Source organism: Phoenix dactylifera, chromosome 12 (assembly GCF_009389715.1).
Source record: "Phoenix dactylifera cultivar Barhee BC4 chromosome 12, palm_55x_up_171113_PBpolish2nd_filt_p, whole genome shotgun sequence".
In the NCBI taxonomy this organism is placed as follows: domain Eukaryota; kingdom Viridiplantae; phylum Streptophyta; class Magnoliopsida; order Arecales; family Arecaceae; genus Phoenix; species Phoenix dactylifera.
In genome coordinates, this window is record NC_052403.1 from 6972365 (window position 1) to 6987721 (window position 15357).

The 15357-nt window shown below is 37.8% G+C and overlaps 2 protein-coding genes across 11 annotated transcripts; both read right to left on the reverse strand.

Moving 5' to 3' along the window:
- Positions 1-541: 541 nt before the first annotated feature.
- On the reverse strand, positions 542-6467 carry LOC103697033 (RHOMBOID-like protein 1). Of its 10 annotated transcripts, none has more exons than XM_008778812.3 (7): positions 5580-6019; positions 4660-4835; positions 3605-3768; positions 2479-2642; positions 2113-2372; positions 1261-1387; positions 542-1160 (listed from the first exon to the last, which is right to left on the reverse strand). In XM_008778812.3, the coding sequence occupies exons 3-7, from the start codon at positions 3756-3758 to the stop codon at positions 1038-1040; spliced, it is 828 nt and encodes a 275-aa protein (XP_008777034.2). In that variant the 5' UTR covers positions 3759-3768; positions 4660-4835; positions 5580-6019; the 3' UTR covers positions 542-1037. The 10 variants fall into 10 exon arrangements, 9 of the variants coding, with proteins under 9 accessions (XP_008777034.2, XP_026657084.2, XP_026657077.2 ...); XM_026801283.2 differs by having other exon boundaries at positions 4408-4835; XR_005514388.1 differs by lacking the exon at positions 4660-4835 and having other exon boundaries at positions 2113-2269; positions 5580-6076.
- A 2897-nt stretch (positions 6468-9364) lies between these two features.
- Positions 9365-14945, reverse strand: LOC103697052 (protein IWS1 homolog 1-like). The gene is made up of 12 exons (XM_008778823.4): positions 14705-14945; positions 14107-14593; positions 13387-13506; positions 12820-13040; positions 12546-12675; positions 12312-12374; positions 12149-12226; positions 11894-11985; positions 11722-11787; positions 11440-11593; positions 10347-10476; positions 9365-9778 (listed from the first exon to the last, which is right to left on the reverse strand). The coding sequence occupies exons 1-11, from the start codon at positions 14722-14724 to the stop codon at positions 10378-10380; spliced, it is 1530 nt and encodes a 509-aa protein (XP_008777045.1). The 5' UTR covers positions 14725-14945; the 3' UTR covers positions 9365-9778; positions 10347-10377.
- Between the last annotated feature and the right edge of the window lie 412 nt (positions 14946-15357).

Consider the following 15357-nt stretch of genomic DNA (forward strand, 5'->3'; position numbering starts at 1 on the left):
TATAGTCAATTATAATTTTGATTAGATTTCCCTACTTCTTTTATATGTGCATTTGCACATATATTTTCACTGGTATCATAAAAACGAACAAAATCATAGTACACAAATACAACATCAGTAAAAAGATCAAGACGATCCCACGTATATAGGTTCATGTTAATTAATCATCATCACCTTCAAATAATAATTAATCTTGCACTGTTAATAATTAGTCGGATATTTGTACTACATCTGCCATAGTAAGAAGATGGTATTTGCAGGCCCGAAAGAGCTGAACCATCAAGAATTGTTGAATCAGCTAAATCTCACAGACCAAAAGTCGGATTAATAAAGTTCATGTTTTGTCTATCTTGGCCTGAAAGTTGAAAAAAACCATTCACACAAATTATACTACAATCATCCAATCCAAATACCTGAAGAGAACTTTCAGTTCCTCATTGGCAACAAAGCCGCCTAAGTCTGAGTAAAACAATGCATACTTGTATTGTCGGTGGCTGTGGTCTGAAAGAAATATGTATTGCAAGTTTGGATTCTCAGCTCATTGTAGTCGAACCACAATCCATGCATTGTTAATCTGGCTGGTTTTCAGCACAATGTTACAGTTGGCCCTGTTAATTGTCTGTCACACTTCTTTTTTTTGCTCTAAAGATTACAAGCAAAGTTCAAAATCTGAGCAGAGGCACACGTCACAAGCTAGAGCTTCAAGGAGAGCCTACCTAGTACCGATCGAACTAGTACACCGCTAGGATCAAGGAGAGCCTACCTATCTGCTGACCATCTTTGGTTCCTTGCTTCTGTTAGCCTTTCATTTAGTACCGACTTTTGGCTTCTACTTCCAACTTGACGATCGGCAATGTTGTATTATTTCAAGCCATGTGTAGGGGTTTTTACAAGGATCGTCTATGAAAATAATAAAGTACGTTAAACCCTAACGACTATTTGACAAAAATGTTGATAAGCTACAGAAGCTTATACACATATATCTTCACAAACATAAAGAATCAATGAAGGTCCAGGAATACAAGGAACGGACTTCATCAACTGCAAAGCTGTCTGCACAGCTCTTCTATCCGAGTTTCACTTGCAGTAGGAAAGAAAAAGGTTTGGTTACTTCCATTGCCTTGGCATGTCAAATTCAAACCATTTGCATCTTGAGCTGGCTGAAAGGATAAGTCATGAAGCATTGTTTCAGGAAATAAATCAAGCACATTTTTAATCCATAATACGACCAAGTGAGTGAGAAGAATGCAAGCATCTTACCAAGCAGTACGAGGCCGATGACTTGCAGCTCCATATTGAATTAGGGACACAACTCAGGTAATGGCACCAGGAGCAATGGTCATTTGCATTGACCCCTCGAAATAGCAGAATTAGGCCAACAGTGAACCTGGTGGATGTTTTGGAACATACCCCATCATCAACAATAAGCAAGTCCAAAAGCAACGCTGCCTAACATTTTAGAGTTGAACAGAAGGGACTAGGGAGAGAAGAGTGGGGAGGGATGGCATCATCTGAGATTTAAAAATCAAAAAAACTAAGAATGATTAATCATTTGTAAATCATCATTCATCATGCTGATCTTCAAACATGAAAGCCACCTATCCTCTGAAGCAAGCATGATTGCACCCAAACCAACCCAATAATTCAAGTCATCTCTACTCGCTGCTCTTCAAGCAATATTGTTCCTATTAATTGTTATGGAGGCAATGGATGGTTGTCATAAATGGAATCCATGTTATCTGCGTTAAAAAGGCAGCAGTGCTTACAAGCCAAAACAAAAACTAGAGTCGTTTCTTTACTTCTTTTGTCTAAGTTGCTGCCCTTCAAGCAATATCCTCACTATAGTTATGATGTCCATCCAATGGATTTTGCAAATAAGCATACAAACAGAGATTTCTATAACTATTAAGCAACAGAACAAATGCTGCCAAAGTCTTAAACTCTAAATGGTCAAAAAAGTTCTGTCGGGCAGTTTTTTTGAAATGAAACAACTTGAAGGATATATCAGCATACAATCAACCCATTCATAATGCATGCACACACAAACACAGATATGTACTGCATGCATGAAAATATATTCAATAGGCAGAAAACGTTAATTTGGTCACTTACCCAACAATCAGAAAGATAGCAGCGATGATCCAAAGTATATACTGATAGATCTTGTGCTTGCTTTTGACTGACCCTGTGTGATATCCAGGAGGAACATTCTCTTGGCCGACCCACTCAAACTGAGGGCGAATAAAGAACACAAATCCAAGAAGGAGCCCTGAAATGAATCCTCCAATATGAGCAAAGTTGTCCACATGCGGGAGGAGTCCCAGAGCTAAGTTAATTGCAATGATGAATATGAGGGTCCATATTGCTGCAAACTGAAGATTAAAATTAAAGGCATTAGATAGTTTAAAAAACAATCGCCAAATTTGAAAATGTCAGACCAGCACTTCTTCCATTTAGATGCCATATCTCAAAGATTACCTTATTTTCAAAGATTGTCCAATTGGTTATAAGCTCAGAAAGCATGCCCCCAAGTAACCCAAAAAGTGCACCAGAGGCACCAACAGAGATACTTGATCGAATAAAGAGAGCAGAGAGTAGGCTCCCACCAAACCCAGAGATGACATATAGCAGGCCAATTCTCACTGCAGAAGAAAAACAAATATTCTGGTTCTCAGGAAATATCTCTTATTCAAGAATGTCATGTAACAATATTAATATTAAAAAAAAATAAAGCACAAAACTATAAGAAATATTACTATATGACATATATCTGAGCTCAGCATATGAAACCTCCTTCACGTCATCTCCATATGCAATATATAAATGCATCAGATAAGCAAAAACTGAGTATGTTCTCATTTCATAATTTGGTGACTTATTTCATAATTTGGTCACTTATATGCAACCCTCAACCTCAAGTTAACCCACCAAATCCAATTTCTTTACCTGGGCCAAGGATCATAATCCACGATACTGAAATGTGATTAGCATTGACAGTATGTAAAGGTTGCTACTTCTATTAAAAGCACAAATGGATCCAACATTGATCCTGACCATTTTTCCCCCAAGGGAACATCAAATCTAACTCATACATGGAAAAATGCTACTCTTTGAATTGCTTATGGATAGCTTGGTTTAAAATTTGTATGGAATAGATAACGCCACTTCCCTTTTGTGAAAATCCACTCCCTTTACCTGCTATAGGTCAATAATTTTATGTGGTTTAGAGTTAATGTTTGGCTGCCAGAAGATCATAGCTTCTCAAATTTCTAGAAACCTCAGCTGACGAGTCAAAGGGAGTGACTATCCCAAATGAGCAGTGGCACTATGAAGCCCCAATTTCATAGTATATACCTGTTTATAATCAGTATATCATATATCAAACCATGCAAAGGAAATACACAAGTAGCACTGTTTGCAAGTGGATCTGCTATGCTGGTAGGGAAACAGATGATGCAGATTCCTGCATGCAAGAACATAAAATATGACATTCCATCAGGCAATAACAGCAATTCATTTGACTGCATCCAGCATCTGATTTGGTCCTAAGACAGAACATGGAATCAGTAAATAACCTGAAGTTAAAACTTATTATGCAACATACCAAACCCAAATTCTTGTTCAAGTTGAACTCCAATAAGAAGCAGGTTCAACATGTTGGCAAGTATATGGATAACTCCAGCATGTAGCCAAATGCAAGTGATCAGGCGCCATCCTTGGTGCTCCTTAACCACTTTAGTCACATCTAGAGCACCCATCTTCTCTAGCCTGATGAATTAGATACATATAATGTCACCTACAACTCCAAACCCTCGTGACTACCATAGCAAAGCATAGAGAAAATTTTGAAAGTTCTACCAATTCATAAGGTGAATATCAAGTACCAGGGGAGCTATCCCACTTTAGTGCAGTTGAAGACAAACAAGCTCAAACATTATTAAGATACATGAAGGCCTAGCCACATAAGAGCACCGAATCAATTAAGAGATGCCCACAATGTAAAACTTAAATTTTAAGCAAAATTACACTATAATGACAACAAATACTTCCATGTTGCTTTAGGAAAGCAGTTACCAATCAATTTTTCCTATCCATAGATAGCACCGAGGAGCATAATTTTCAAAGATATCCATTTTTGGACTTGAATCTTTTACACTGGTTAATAAATATCTTCTTACTTTACAATTTTAGTAACAGTTGATTACAAACATCATGAACTCACACAGTATGGGAGCAATTCAAAAATATTCAGGACATAAATAGAATTCCAAAATTCACACTAGAAAATTAAAGTTATGATGGACAATAAACTATTGCATGATACAAACAGCCTATAAACAGATGCAATTGGATCTTTTGGTCTTGGTTCTTATAGATATTATAACTATCAGTATGTTTCCTACGAACCTTATTGATTTCTTCTGTTAAAGAATATTGTTAAGCTGGGAGCTTCAGAGAAGGAAATCTTGAAAATGATCCCTAATATCTTTGTGTCATGAGTAAGGAAGATTCTTGGAGTCACTGTCCAGTTTGGTCGAAGACCTTCTATGAAGTGAGAGCTTGTGCCTCAAAGAGAACTCTGAAGCATGCATTTTAACATTTCCAAGGAAAGTTGAAGGAATACAACTCAACGAATAGCAAAATTATGGCATTCCTTACCTTCATCGTGGAGATCTAGGAAGAATTGCCATGTGGATACAGGGGTTTCTTTTATATAGGATATCAAATAAAATATTATCCTTGTTTTTCATTCTAGTACGCACTATGTCAAGCGATCTCAACAGGTTAATCTTCCAGCAAGAGAAAACGTACTGAAAATAGCCATGAAAGGTATCCTGCATGACATGAAACAGGGATTAAATGGTGAAGATAACATCAAAGGACCTCAGTAAATTCCCAAAGTCAATTCACAAACTTTGGGGACATAATTGTAAAGTAGGTTAAGCAAGGGACTGCAATCTACTATGCAGAATTTGATCGATCAACAATGGAGCTTAATGTTAATGTTCCGTCAACTTCCAGTAGCTTCAAATGCTCCCTACAGACTTAATATAAACCAAGGCCGTGTTAAAGAAAAAATGAGGGGAAAAACAGCAATATGTAGGTCAATCACTAGAATTCAATGGCCAGGTACATGTTAAAGACATTGTCGATTGGGACATACTTTTGGGACAATCTATTTTCTCAAAATCAAACTTTTGTGACACTTTGAGTGAGAAATGTCCATCTAGTGTTGTTAACATCCTGATAAATACAATATCGTTTAAATGTTTAATCTTGTATACCGGTTCCCCTACGACGAGCCCCGCCCTCTCTTCAACCAGATATCACCATATAACACAAAACAACAAAACCAAACAAGAAAAAAAAAAAAAAAAGCAGCCCTGAGTGCCTAATTTAAAATCAAATTAACATGACCGCAAATAATACATCATTGAATAGCACAATTAGTGAATACAAAAATATGAACAACCGTAATTTGCATAAGAGCTCATATCCTATTTGAAGCAAAGGAGAATAATCTTCTGAATAAGTATGTGATCAAACGAAATAACAAAAGAAAAAGAAAAAAAGCTCACTTAGACGAGGAAGGGCCGAAGAGCGGATTCTCCTTGAGGGGATTGAACGCGAACCTCCCGAGGAAGGGGGCGACACAGGGCCTGGGGGAATTCCTCGGGCAATTGTTCACGCACATCGTGACGGCAAACATGATAACGTTCGCGACGACGAACACCGGCACCAGCCACGGTGTCCACCGCCGAAACGGCCGCAGCTCCGCTTGCTCCGGCGGTCGCGGCGGAGCGGTCGGATTCGCCTCCAGTGGATGGACGACGTTTTCCCCCCGCCTCGGCGGGACCATGATCTCGATCTCCGACGACGTTTCCCTCCCCATCCCCAAATTCTTCTCCCTTTCTTTCTCCCCTCTCTATGTCATGATCGACGCCATCGGAAATCATTCCTTTGGAGTTGGAGGAGAGGGAAGCCAGAAAAGATCGGACCGGTTTATTTTTAAAAAATAATAAAATATTATGCGGGTTTATTTTTAAAAAGATAGTAAAATATTACGTGGGATTAGTGGGATTACGGCGAAAGAAGACGGAATAGGAAATTGAGAGAAGGTGGGATTACGGAATTAATTAAGGAGGAAGGGAGGATTGCGAATGCGATGGACACAGAGCCGAGGAGAGTGGCCGGGAAGTTCCGAAAAAAAACACAAATATAGAAAGAAAAAATTGAAGATAATGGATTGATTAAGAATAAACACCGTTGTGATCCATTCTATCTTAAGCTGTAAATAGATTGGGTTGATTTGTAATTAGACCTAGCCTGCTTAGATTCAATCCAATCGAATCCATTATAAGGAACTCATAAAATCCGATCAAGTTTCAGAATTAGATCCATTTTACATTTTGGATCAGATTTAGATTTTTTGAATCTTAACCCGACCCATCTCATCTATCATCCGGATCTAAATAGGATCTTTATGTATATTATCTGATCCGAGCCGACCTGAGTATGGCTCCACATGTCATGAATCTTCTCTCTCGCCATTGTCACAGCCCTTTCATCCGTGATGAGGATTTTTTTTGTCACAGGTTCATGACATTGAGTGACGACCGCATGATTGCTGTGAAAAACTGAGCTTAAGTTGACAAGTCTGGGAAACAACTATCACCAAAACAAGGGAAAAGCACTGGCCACACATAGCCTTCCAATGATGTAGCGAGCAAATTTCCTAATTATGTTGCACGATCACGAAATAAATTATTCAAATTATTATGAATAAAATATCAACGAGCTACCTGGTAAAAAACCATCAGTTTTAAAACACTAGAGTTGAGCAACTTAACTAGTATAAAGAAGAAAATATTTTTTGTTCTCCGTCAAGGCATGGAAAAAAGCCAACAAAAAAATGGTTTTCTACATAAATTACAGGAATTCTCGAACTCTCACAATGGGGCTGGTCTCACACTCTCACCTGGAAAACTCAACCCAATGGCCGATAGAACCAGAACCAATTCAGCATAACTTAATCGAAGCATTGGTAAGATAAGTTTTCTAGTTTTTGCTGCATCAGTGAAAATCTCTTAATGCCATGATGGAAGTTAGAATTATTCTCTATTTTTTCTTTTCCATGCACCCATTCCATCTGTCAGAATGTCCGGTATCAGTCAGGAGATTATGGCTGCTGACAAAGGCCTTTGAAGTGACCACTTGAGAACTGATTTGTTTCCTACAAATTTTTTGTTGGAAAAGTGATCTTGAGCTGATATTTTTATAATAACAAAAATGTGCCTGTTTTCTCGAAGTTAATGACTCGAATTTTTTCATACCAAAATTTTTTGAGCTAGAATCGAATCATGCATGAATCTGACCCAAACGATCCATTAGATCCAAAAACTTAGGTCGTGGATCTATCCCCACCTGGCCCAATCCGGTCTTTTTTGGGTTGGCTATGAATCAAACATCAAACCAAGAGACCAGATCGGACCATTCTTAATCATGCTCCGATCTGACCAAACCTATTTACAACTCTATCTGTCTATTAATAAGATAGGATAGAAGTGCCCTGTTGGCATGATCATCAATTCAATGGAAAGATAGGAGATAGAGAACCAAGCAGTGACAAGAGTGTGGTGGATTTTATTATTCATTTGCATAACATTATAACCATTTTGGGATGAAATGTGGCCATAAGACATGATCACCATTTCACGAATATCAGGAATGCACGTGTTGTTAGATAATGACCACTTAGTATCATTGTTTCTTTAAGATAAAGGTGTATCGGCAATTATGGATCCCGTAACAAGGAGTACTGCTATAAAATTCTAACTTTTGGCACCTTTTCCATCATTCAATCTTTGAATCAATTGTGAAATAGGTGTTTATAGTACAAAGTATTATTCAAACGTGTTTTGCCATTTCGGCGTTCATATTTAACTAGAGAACGTTGGTATATAATACTTTAAGTTTAACATATCAATAGCCAAAAATAGAAGAGTGAATTTTTGTGAACCCTTTTAATGATGGTATAGTTAAATATAGAAATGTTTGTTCTGATTGTTTACTGACGCTGGATGGGAATTTTTGGCAGGGAGATTTTGAGCATTTGAAGGAAAATTTTCTGCATACAGCTTGAAGACAAGATACCATGCCTCTAGTTCCTATGTTTTCTGCGCCTACAAGGCCGTTCAAGGTTCAAACCCCAACAACCGTGGGACTAAGAATACAGTGCTTTTTTTTTTAAAAAAGTAAAAGGAGATTTTGCCACCCAGTTTTGTTAAGAAAAGTTATTTACAAGAGCAGAGTAGTATGGAAATATGTTAACGCTTTTTTTTTTTTTGTCGAATGGTTAATAGTTTGATGGTGTTATAGGCTTATACCAACCTACAAAAGATTCAGCGGCAGAAAAATTGCTCACGAGATATTTTAAATGGCAATATTATATAAAATTTCTTTAAGATGCTAGTTTACAATATCGAACAAGTTTTGTGGGTGCATCGTGCAGCATACATGCTGTGTCATTATATCTCCTTCCCAACAAGGAGATTATATTTTCTTATGATGCGGTCCTATTTATTTTATTATATTTGCTTTCCCATATCATGGGATGGTGCACAATGTTATAATGAGTCAGGAATTTGGATGATCCAGGACAAATTTATATAATATAAAATATATATTTTTTTATCGTTTGATGCATAAAATAAAAAAGTCATAATTTTTTGTATATAAACAATTAGAAGATAGTAAAATACATTCAACAACTCAAATCATTAATATTGAACCCTCATAAATTATCAGATCTGAGACAAGATTCACTTGGTCAAATCCTTATCTCTCTCTATCTCTCTCTCTCTCTCTCTCTATATATATATATATATATATATATATATATATAACAGCTGACCCAAGTTGGCAAGTCTTAAAAATAAGAAAAAAAACCTGCAGAAGAAAGAAACTAGTACCTGCCGTAGACAAACCAGGAGAGATTTGAAGGCGACCTATTAAATTAACGACTCAGGGTTTGACCCAAAACCTTAAACAATTATAATCCACGCAGATATTATGAAAAATGTCCATCTTACAAAATCTGTTAATTTCTTCTCACATATTGTTGAACCGTGCAATGGGAATTCCTCGGTTTGACGAACCTATAAAATGTAAGCTATGATGCCTAAAAGTTAGTGAAGACATTGTATTCCATTTCGTTTATTTACATAGCCATAAGAAAATAAGTTTGACCTGCCTCAGGTTAAAATGTGATACTTCATACCACCAAAATGAAACCTAAGATATTAGACCGAGTTACTCAATAAAAGTACAGCAAGATAAAAGAGCATACAAGGGTAGACAAAAATTATTGCAAGATAAAAAGACTATTTCCAATCACATACGAGCAGACAAAAATTATTGCAAGATAAAAGACTATTTCCAATCACATACGAAGCAGAAAAAAATTATCTCTGCCTCTGCAACAAAATTCCTTATTATTTTGGGCACCCCCAACACAAGAAAGCAAATAAATGAATAATGGGATGCATTATACTTGATCCATCATGCTCTTATTGGAGAGGAATTGTCTGAAATAAACCATTCCACACCACCAAATATACTCTCTTGAAACAGTATAAAAAGTGCCACACCTTCCGGTCTGCCTAGCAAGTAGCAATGGTTCCACATTTTCATAAATCAAGAAAATTTTGCACCCACTCAACCAACCACCTTCCAAGAGAACCTGATAATTAATCTCGAGTCCTGATGGGCTGCAGTCCTGAAACAACGCATGACCTGAGGTTATCACCTAGCAGAACAATTCCTCTAAGCTTTGTCATGCAGTGCACACAAATAATCATGTCCACCATGCAGTGTACATATATAATCATGTCCACCATACAACATCATAATTTAAAATAACCTCTCCCACTAAAATGATATTTGCTTCATACAATAGCAACAGAGTTTCTACTGGAAGACAGCATACTTCCTCCTCCCTCAAATGCATTTAAAAGTAAGTTTTTTTTTCAAGTGACATAATATGCAAAATTTGATAATAAATGGCAAATAAAAAACTTATACCCCCAGGCCACTAGGTATGATAGGAGAAATAATATACTGGCCTGCTTAATTGGGGCCAGAACTTACAGCCATGCCATGTGCGCTTCAACAGAAATATCAGCCGGCCAAGTAATTTATAGACCAGCAAGAAAATTCGGAGGAAGCAGTGCGTCGCACAAGAATGCAAGATGGCACAGGCTAAGATTGTAAGCATGGCAGCCTAAAATTTTCAATATGATAAAGCAATATTTGTGGTGGTGATCGTTTAAATCGTAAAAACTTACTTGTTGCCCATAATTAACCAGTACTTGCTGATTAAGAGAACCTGACCATGCCACGGCCCTCAACACTGAGTTTTGATGCCTGAAGTTGCCTCTTTTTTGGTGCTTTCAACTGCTGCAACTTTCTATTCATCTGCATTACCAATTTTCAGAAACCAATGTCTGTATGTGAAATAGATCTGAAACCAATTTTCAGAAAGACTAGCACTTCCAGTAAACATTTTGTTTACTGATACCGAGTAAATTTCTCAGCACAATGCAACAATATTTATGTAGCTTGCAGATTGTTTTCATGAAGGAGAGTAGCATGGCTTACAATGCATCAAAATGTTAAATATAAATGATCTCAAGGTCGAGTTTATTCATAACATAAAATAGCTGGCTATGACCTTGATTTACAAAATGATATGCACATGGTTGCCTGGACCTCCTCTAATGAAGGTTATACCTATGGGTACAATTGTACAAAATGATTTAACAAATAACATAATCAAGACCCAATAACCATACAGGCCATAGTTGCAACATTTGTAATTGCACAAAACTAATAATTGTGAAAACTAATAATACATGTTATTAATTGGTTACAGATAGAACCTCAAAGAAGCTATGACTTCAAACATTGAGAACGTTTGGATGGTTGAAGGATAGCAGAAAATTGTGCTCAAGATTGAACTATCAATATTAACACCATGCCAACTGTAGACCATGATTACAAAATCAACATGCACACACACCTACGGATGAGCTAACAGTAAAGAACCAATTTCAGTAGCACTAATTTTCACCCTGTAAGGTCTGAGACTTGATTGTCCATATCCAGCCAAAAAATGCGCAAATCACCAAAATTCTTCTTAACTCATTCTTCTAAACAATTAGGTATATAAATATTTTATGCTACCAGTCTTTAACCAATGGATATCTCCAACAGAAAAGAATCTTCATACTTGATGTTTATTTCTTTATACGGAAAAATTATGAGGTAAAGGAGATTTCAAAATACAGTTTTCAGTTTGTTTTAATTTAAGTTGTGATATCTTGTTGAGAAGATGAAGCCTAATAAAATTAAAATGTTGTCAGTAACAGTAGTATGGACCTTCAGCCGGTGCTGATCTTGTCCAGATTGCTTTGCTCGTGCTCTGACTTCTTCTGGATCTACTTTGGATTGGGGACGCACAATAAAATCCAATGGCAATGCTTCTGGCCTAGAAGCATGTTGCCTAGAAGCAGCCTGCCCAGATCTCCGCCCCCTGCACCCAGCTAGCAAAATTGATGTTGAGTTCAAAGCACAGCATGTCATACAGAATTACACACCAACTGGAAACCACATGAACAAAAAATAAGGGGGGTGGGATTATAAGTCAACGGATCATCTTACTGCGAAAATTCGGCCAAATCAAGATCATCATCTCGAGATTCCAACCCCATGGCTTTGTTCGCAGGCCTTTAAGTTAGGGTGCATAGGCAGCAGCAATATTAACAAGCAAAAGATTAGGACACAAAATAAATAATTTGTAAAAACTGATAAAATGCAAAATAGCTGCAATTACTTCTGAGAAGATGGCCTTCTGTAGGGAACTCTCTCGTCATCTAGACTCCTCATATCCTCAAATCTAGTGCTCTTATTAAATATAGGTCGACTCTGCTCATTATTGTTTTAAAAGAATATTTTAACAATCTCATCACATAAAAAACCTGATGAAATTGCATTCCACAGATTCTAGGAAATAGGGACTAAAGAGAAGGATCAAGAATATATATAAAATAAAGTTAGATCCGCTTTGCATCTTTAGATAATCTATTACCCATTTATCAACCAATTCCTTAGCAAGTTTTCTGTTTGATGTGGTCTCCTCATCAGATTTTGATAAAAACATAATCACCTGCACGAGAGACATAAAGTCACCCTATTCCTTCTATGAAAATTTAAAGCAATGCTGCTGGAATGTCATTCTAGCTTTATGTAACCTTCCCAAGCCCACTCTTCTTTAGCTGTTCTCTCCTGTCGAATTGCTCTAAATCAATGGGAAACTGCATTACAATAACAGAACATTATGACCATATGCATGTTAAATTTAACAAAAATCTTAACAACCAAAAAGTATCACACTTTGCAATATGAGCCACAGCATGTTCAAAGCATTTTTTACCAGCAACATAATAGAAGATAGCATGTTCATAAAAAAAGACCATTCTACTTACATCAGTAAGTAATTTAAGTATAGCAGTTCGGATATTCATATTGGGCAAACTTCCATCAGGTAGGGGTTCAAGCCAATTTTTCAGAAGAGTTAACACTCCATGATCTAAGAATTCTTGCTGAAGCTTCTTCCTGACAGTAAAAGAAGAAATGAACAGATTTTAAGAGTTCAGTAGCAGCAAAAACCATAGCACTACCATTCAATTTTCATTTAGCAAAAACAAGCTTTTTGATGGCTAGAACAGCCTAAATTTCTTGACCAGGAAATCATCTTACTTAGAAAGAACATCTACAAGCAGTGGCAACTTCTTCAATTTGTTGACAGCCGGTTTATTTTGCCTATTTAGTTCAGCATCTTCTTCAGCTGTAACTTCGAGCTCAGCCATAAGATGTTCGACTACCATAGCCAGTTCAGCAGGTGATTTCTCATTTTTCTTCTTTTTCTTTCCTGCTTTGAAGAGTTTACTAATTTCATCATCTCCTTCACCCTCTTCAGCCTGCAAGAACCAAACTATTAGCTTACTTACTAAAAAGATAAAAAGAAGATCATGGCGTATAAATCATAACGACTGCATGAGGGAAGATAAATCCAACTTAAATTTGCACCAATGTAATTAGTTTGATGACTTCCAAAATATACAGCATAGTCCACATGAAACAATGTCACAGCAATATCTAAATATCATCAACCTTTAATCAGACAGATAATGGTGCAATAACAGATGCATAAACAATTACACAGAAAATGATGCGACTCAAACAAGCTGAGGAAACAAGGAAACTGCTGGACATGGAATCATAAAAAGGGAAGTGTAACTACTCGAGGCACAATAAAAGACCAACCTGAGGAGCATCACCAGCAGAACCAGCCTCATTGTCACTGCCAAAGCGATCAGCAGGATCAACACCACTATCATCAATGAAGTTATCATCATCCACTGTTTTCACTCCCTCCTGGTCATCCTGATTTGTAAAGGGAAAACCATAAGTACAGCATATTGCAACATGCTGTTCCTAATTTGACGGTAACTTTTCATAGCTTATGGCATAGCTTATAGTTATTTCCAGCAATAAATTTCTTTAGATGGTGGCTGCTTGTCGTGGTAACACCTTTGATGGTTACCATGGTTTCTTGCAAAAAAAAACTCTCCCTATCTAGATAACTTGTTTTAGATAGTTAATTCCAGAAATTAAATACCCATACGAGAACTCTTCTATAAGCAACAAGTGGTCATGCACAAATAATTAAGCAAATCTTGATCTAAATAATATTTTTACCATTTGCTATAGTTGATCGATGACCAACTACGTTTTGGGTGTAAACATTAGGAAACAAGCACGCTACCACAAAAAAAATAACAAAGAAAAGGAACAGTAATAAATGTAGAGCACTGAAGAGAAAGACAGGATGCCAAGAAATTGGAAAATCTTCAGTTATCAACTTAATCCCCAGCAGATAATCGGGAAAATCCTACATTTGCCCACGGTTACAGGCAAAAGAGTTAAGAAAGAAGAGAGAACATAAGAACACAATTTCGTTGGAAAAAAGACTACTATCCAGACCTCGGAATCGCCTCCTGCTATGGTGTCCCACAACTCCTTCATCTCTGGATCACCAGCTTGATCCTTCGACACTCCCCCATAACCCTTCGATCCTGACTTGAACCCCCTCCCTGCCGACCGCTCCACCTTGGACGAAGACGATTTGCTCTTCTTATCCTTCCCACCGCTGCCACCATTCCCCTCCTTCAAGGACGCGGCTTTCTTCCTCTTTTTTTCTGAAGACTCCTCCTCCCAGTCGTCCAAACCTGGCGCCACCGGACTCCCTCCCCAGTCCGGCGACCTCTCCTTGGCGCTCTTCTTCACCAGCCTCTTCCGGGGCTTGCCAGCCTTGTCCTCAGCCGCGGAGTTCAGAACCGGCGTCGGCGATCGCTCCCGACGCCATTCGCCCTCGTCGTCATCGTCAATCGGATCCATCAGCCCCGGCGAGGGATCCTCGTCGGACGGCATGTCGGGATCCATCAGAGGCTCCCCATCTTCATCCATGTAACTGGTAATGAATCAAATCAAAACCCTACATCAGTATCAGAAGAAGAGAGAAACAACTCCTAGCGAAGAAAAAAGCGGGATGAGGAGCAAGGGTTTCGATCGGAGTGCGTACGGATCGTTCTCGTAGCCCATGGCGGCGAGTAGGGCGAGGAGGAGATTTGGATCTTGGCGCAGATGAAACCCTAGAGGAAGAGGAACGTCGAGAAATCTGGCGAGCGAGCGAGAGAGAGGATAGAATCGACGAAGGACGGGCTTCGAAGATTTGGCTCTCGCGGCATGAGGAGGAAGGAGAGGTGTTGGGTGGAGGATTTCCTCGCCCTTATTGGATTCGCAGCGGAAACGAAAAGCATGCACGACCAAATAAAAGTCGGCACGGTCGCCGAGTTCAATTAAAGTCGGCCAGTACAGCCGACTTTAAATAGGTTGATCTAATTTTAATACTTCACTGAATTTTAGCTCATCTCTTAGGCAATTTATCCGAGACTTGTTGTTTTCTAATTTTATTAGATGTATCTGTACTTACAATGTATGAAATGCCCGCTTTAAGGAAAAAAAAGTATTAAGCAGCCAAAAGCCAGGGTGCTTTAATCAAGTTAGAGAGGCTTATAAACAAAATGCAGTCTTTTTGTCTTCTTTCATGGTTTTAGAGATGGGATTGAAATTTTTAAGACAAAATGCAGTATACAGAGTCTTTTTTTTTCAGAAATATTTTGAAATTAAAAGTAATCACTAGCAATTTTAATCAATTAGGACAATTTTGAGCAG

Coding starts and splice junctions, on each gene's coding strand:
- LOC103697052 (XM_008778823.4), bottom strand. CDS start 14,724: ATGGGCTACGAGAACGATCC. Junction 12,375..12,545: donor TACTTAAATTACTTACTGAT/GTAAGTAGAATG, acceptor ATTGTAATGCAG/TTTCCCATTGATTTAGAGCA. Junction 11,986..12,148: donor AGGAATTGGTTGATAAATGG/GTAATAGATTAT, acceptor AATAATGAGCAG/AGTCGACCTATATTTAATAA.
- LOC103697033 (XM_008778799.3), bottom strand. CDS start 5,893: ATGGGGAGGGAAACGTCGTCGGAGATCGAGATCATGGTCCCGCCGAGG. Junction 3,769..5,579: donor TTCGGCCCTTCCTCGTCTAA/GTGAGCTTTTTT, acceptor CTAATTCATCAG/GCTAGAGAAGATGGGTGCTC. Junction 2,373..2,478: donor GGACAATCTTTGAAAATAAG/GTAATCTTTGAG, acceptor TTTAATCTTCAG/TTTGCAGCAATATGGACCCT.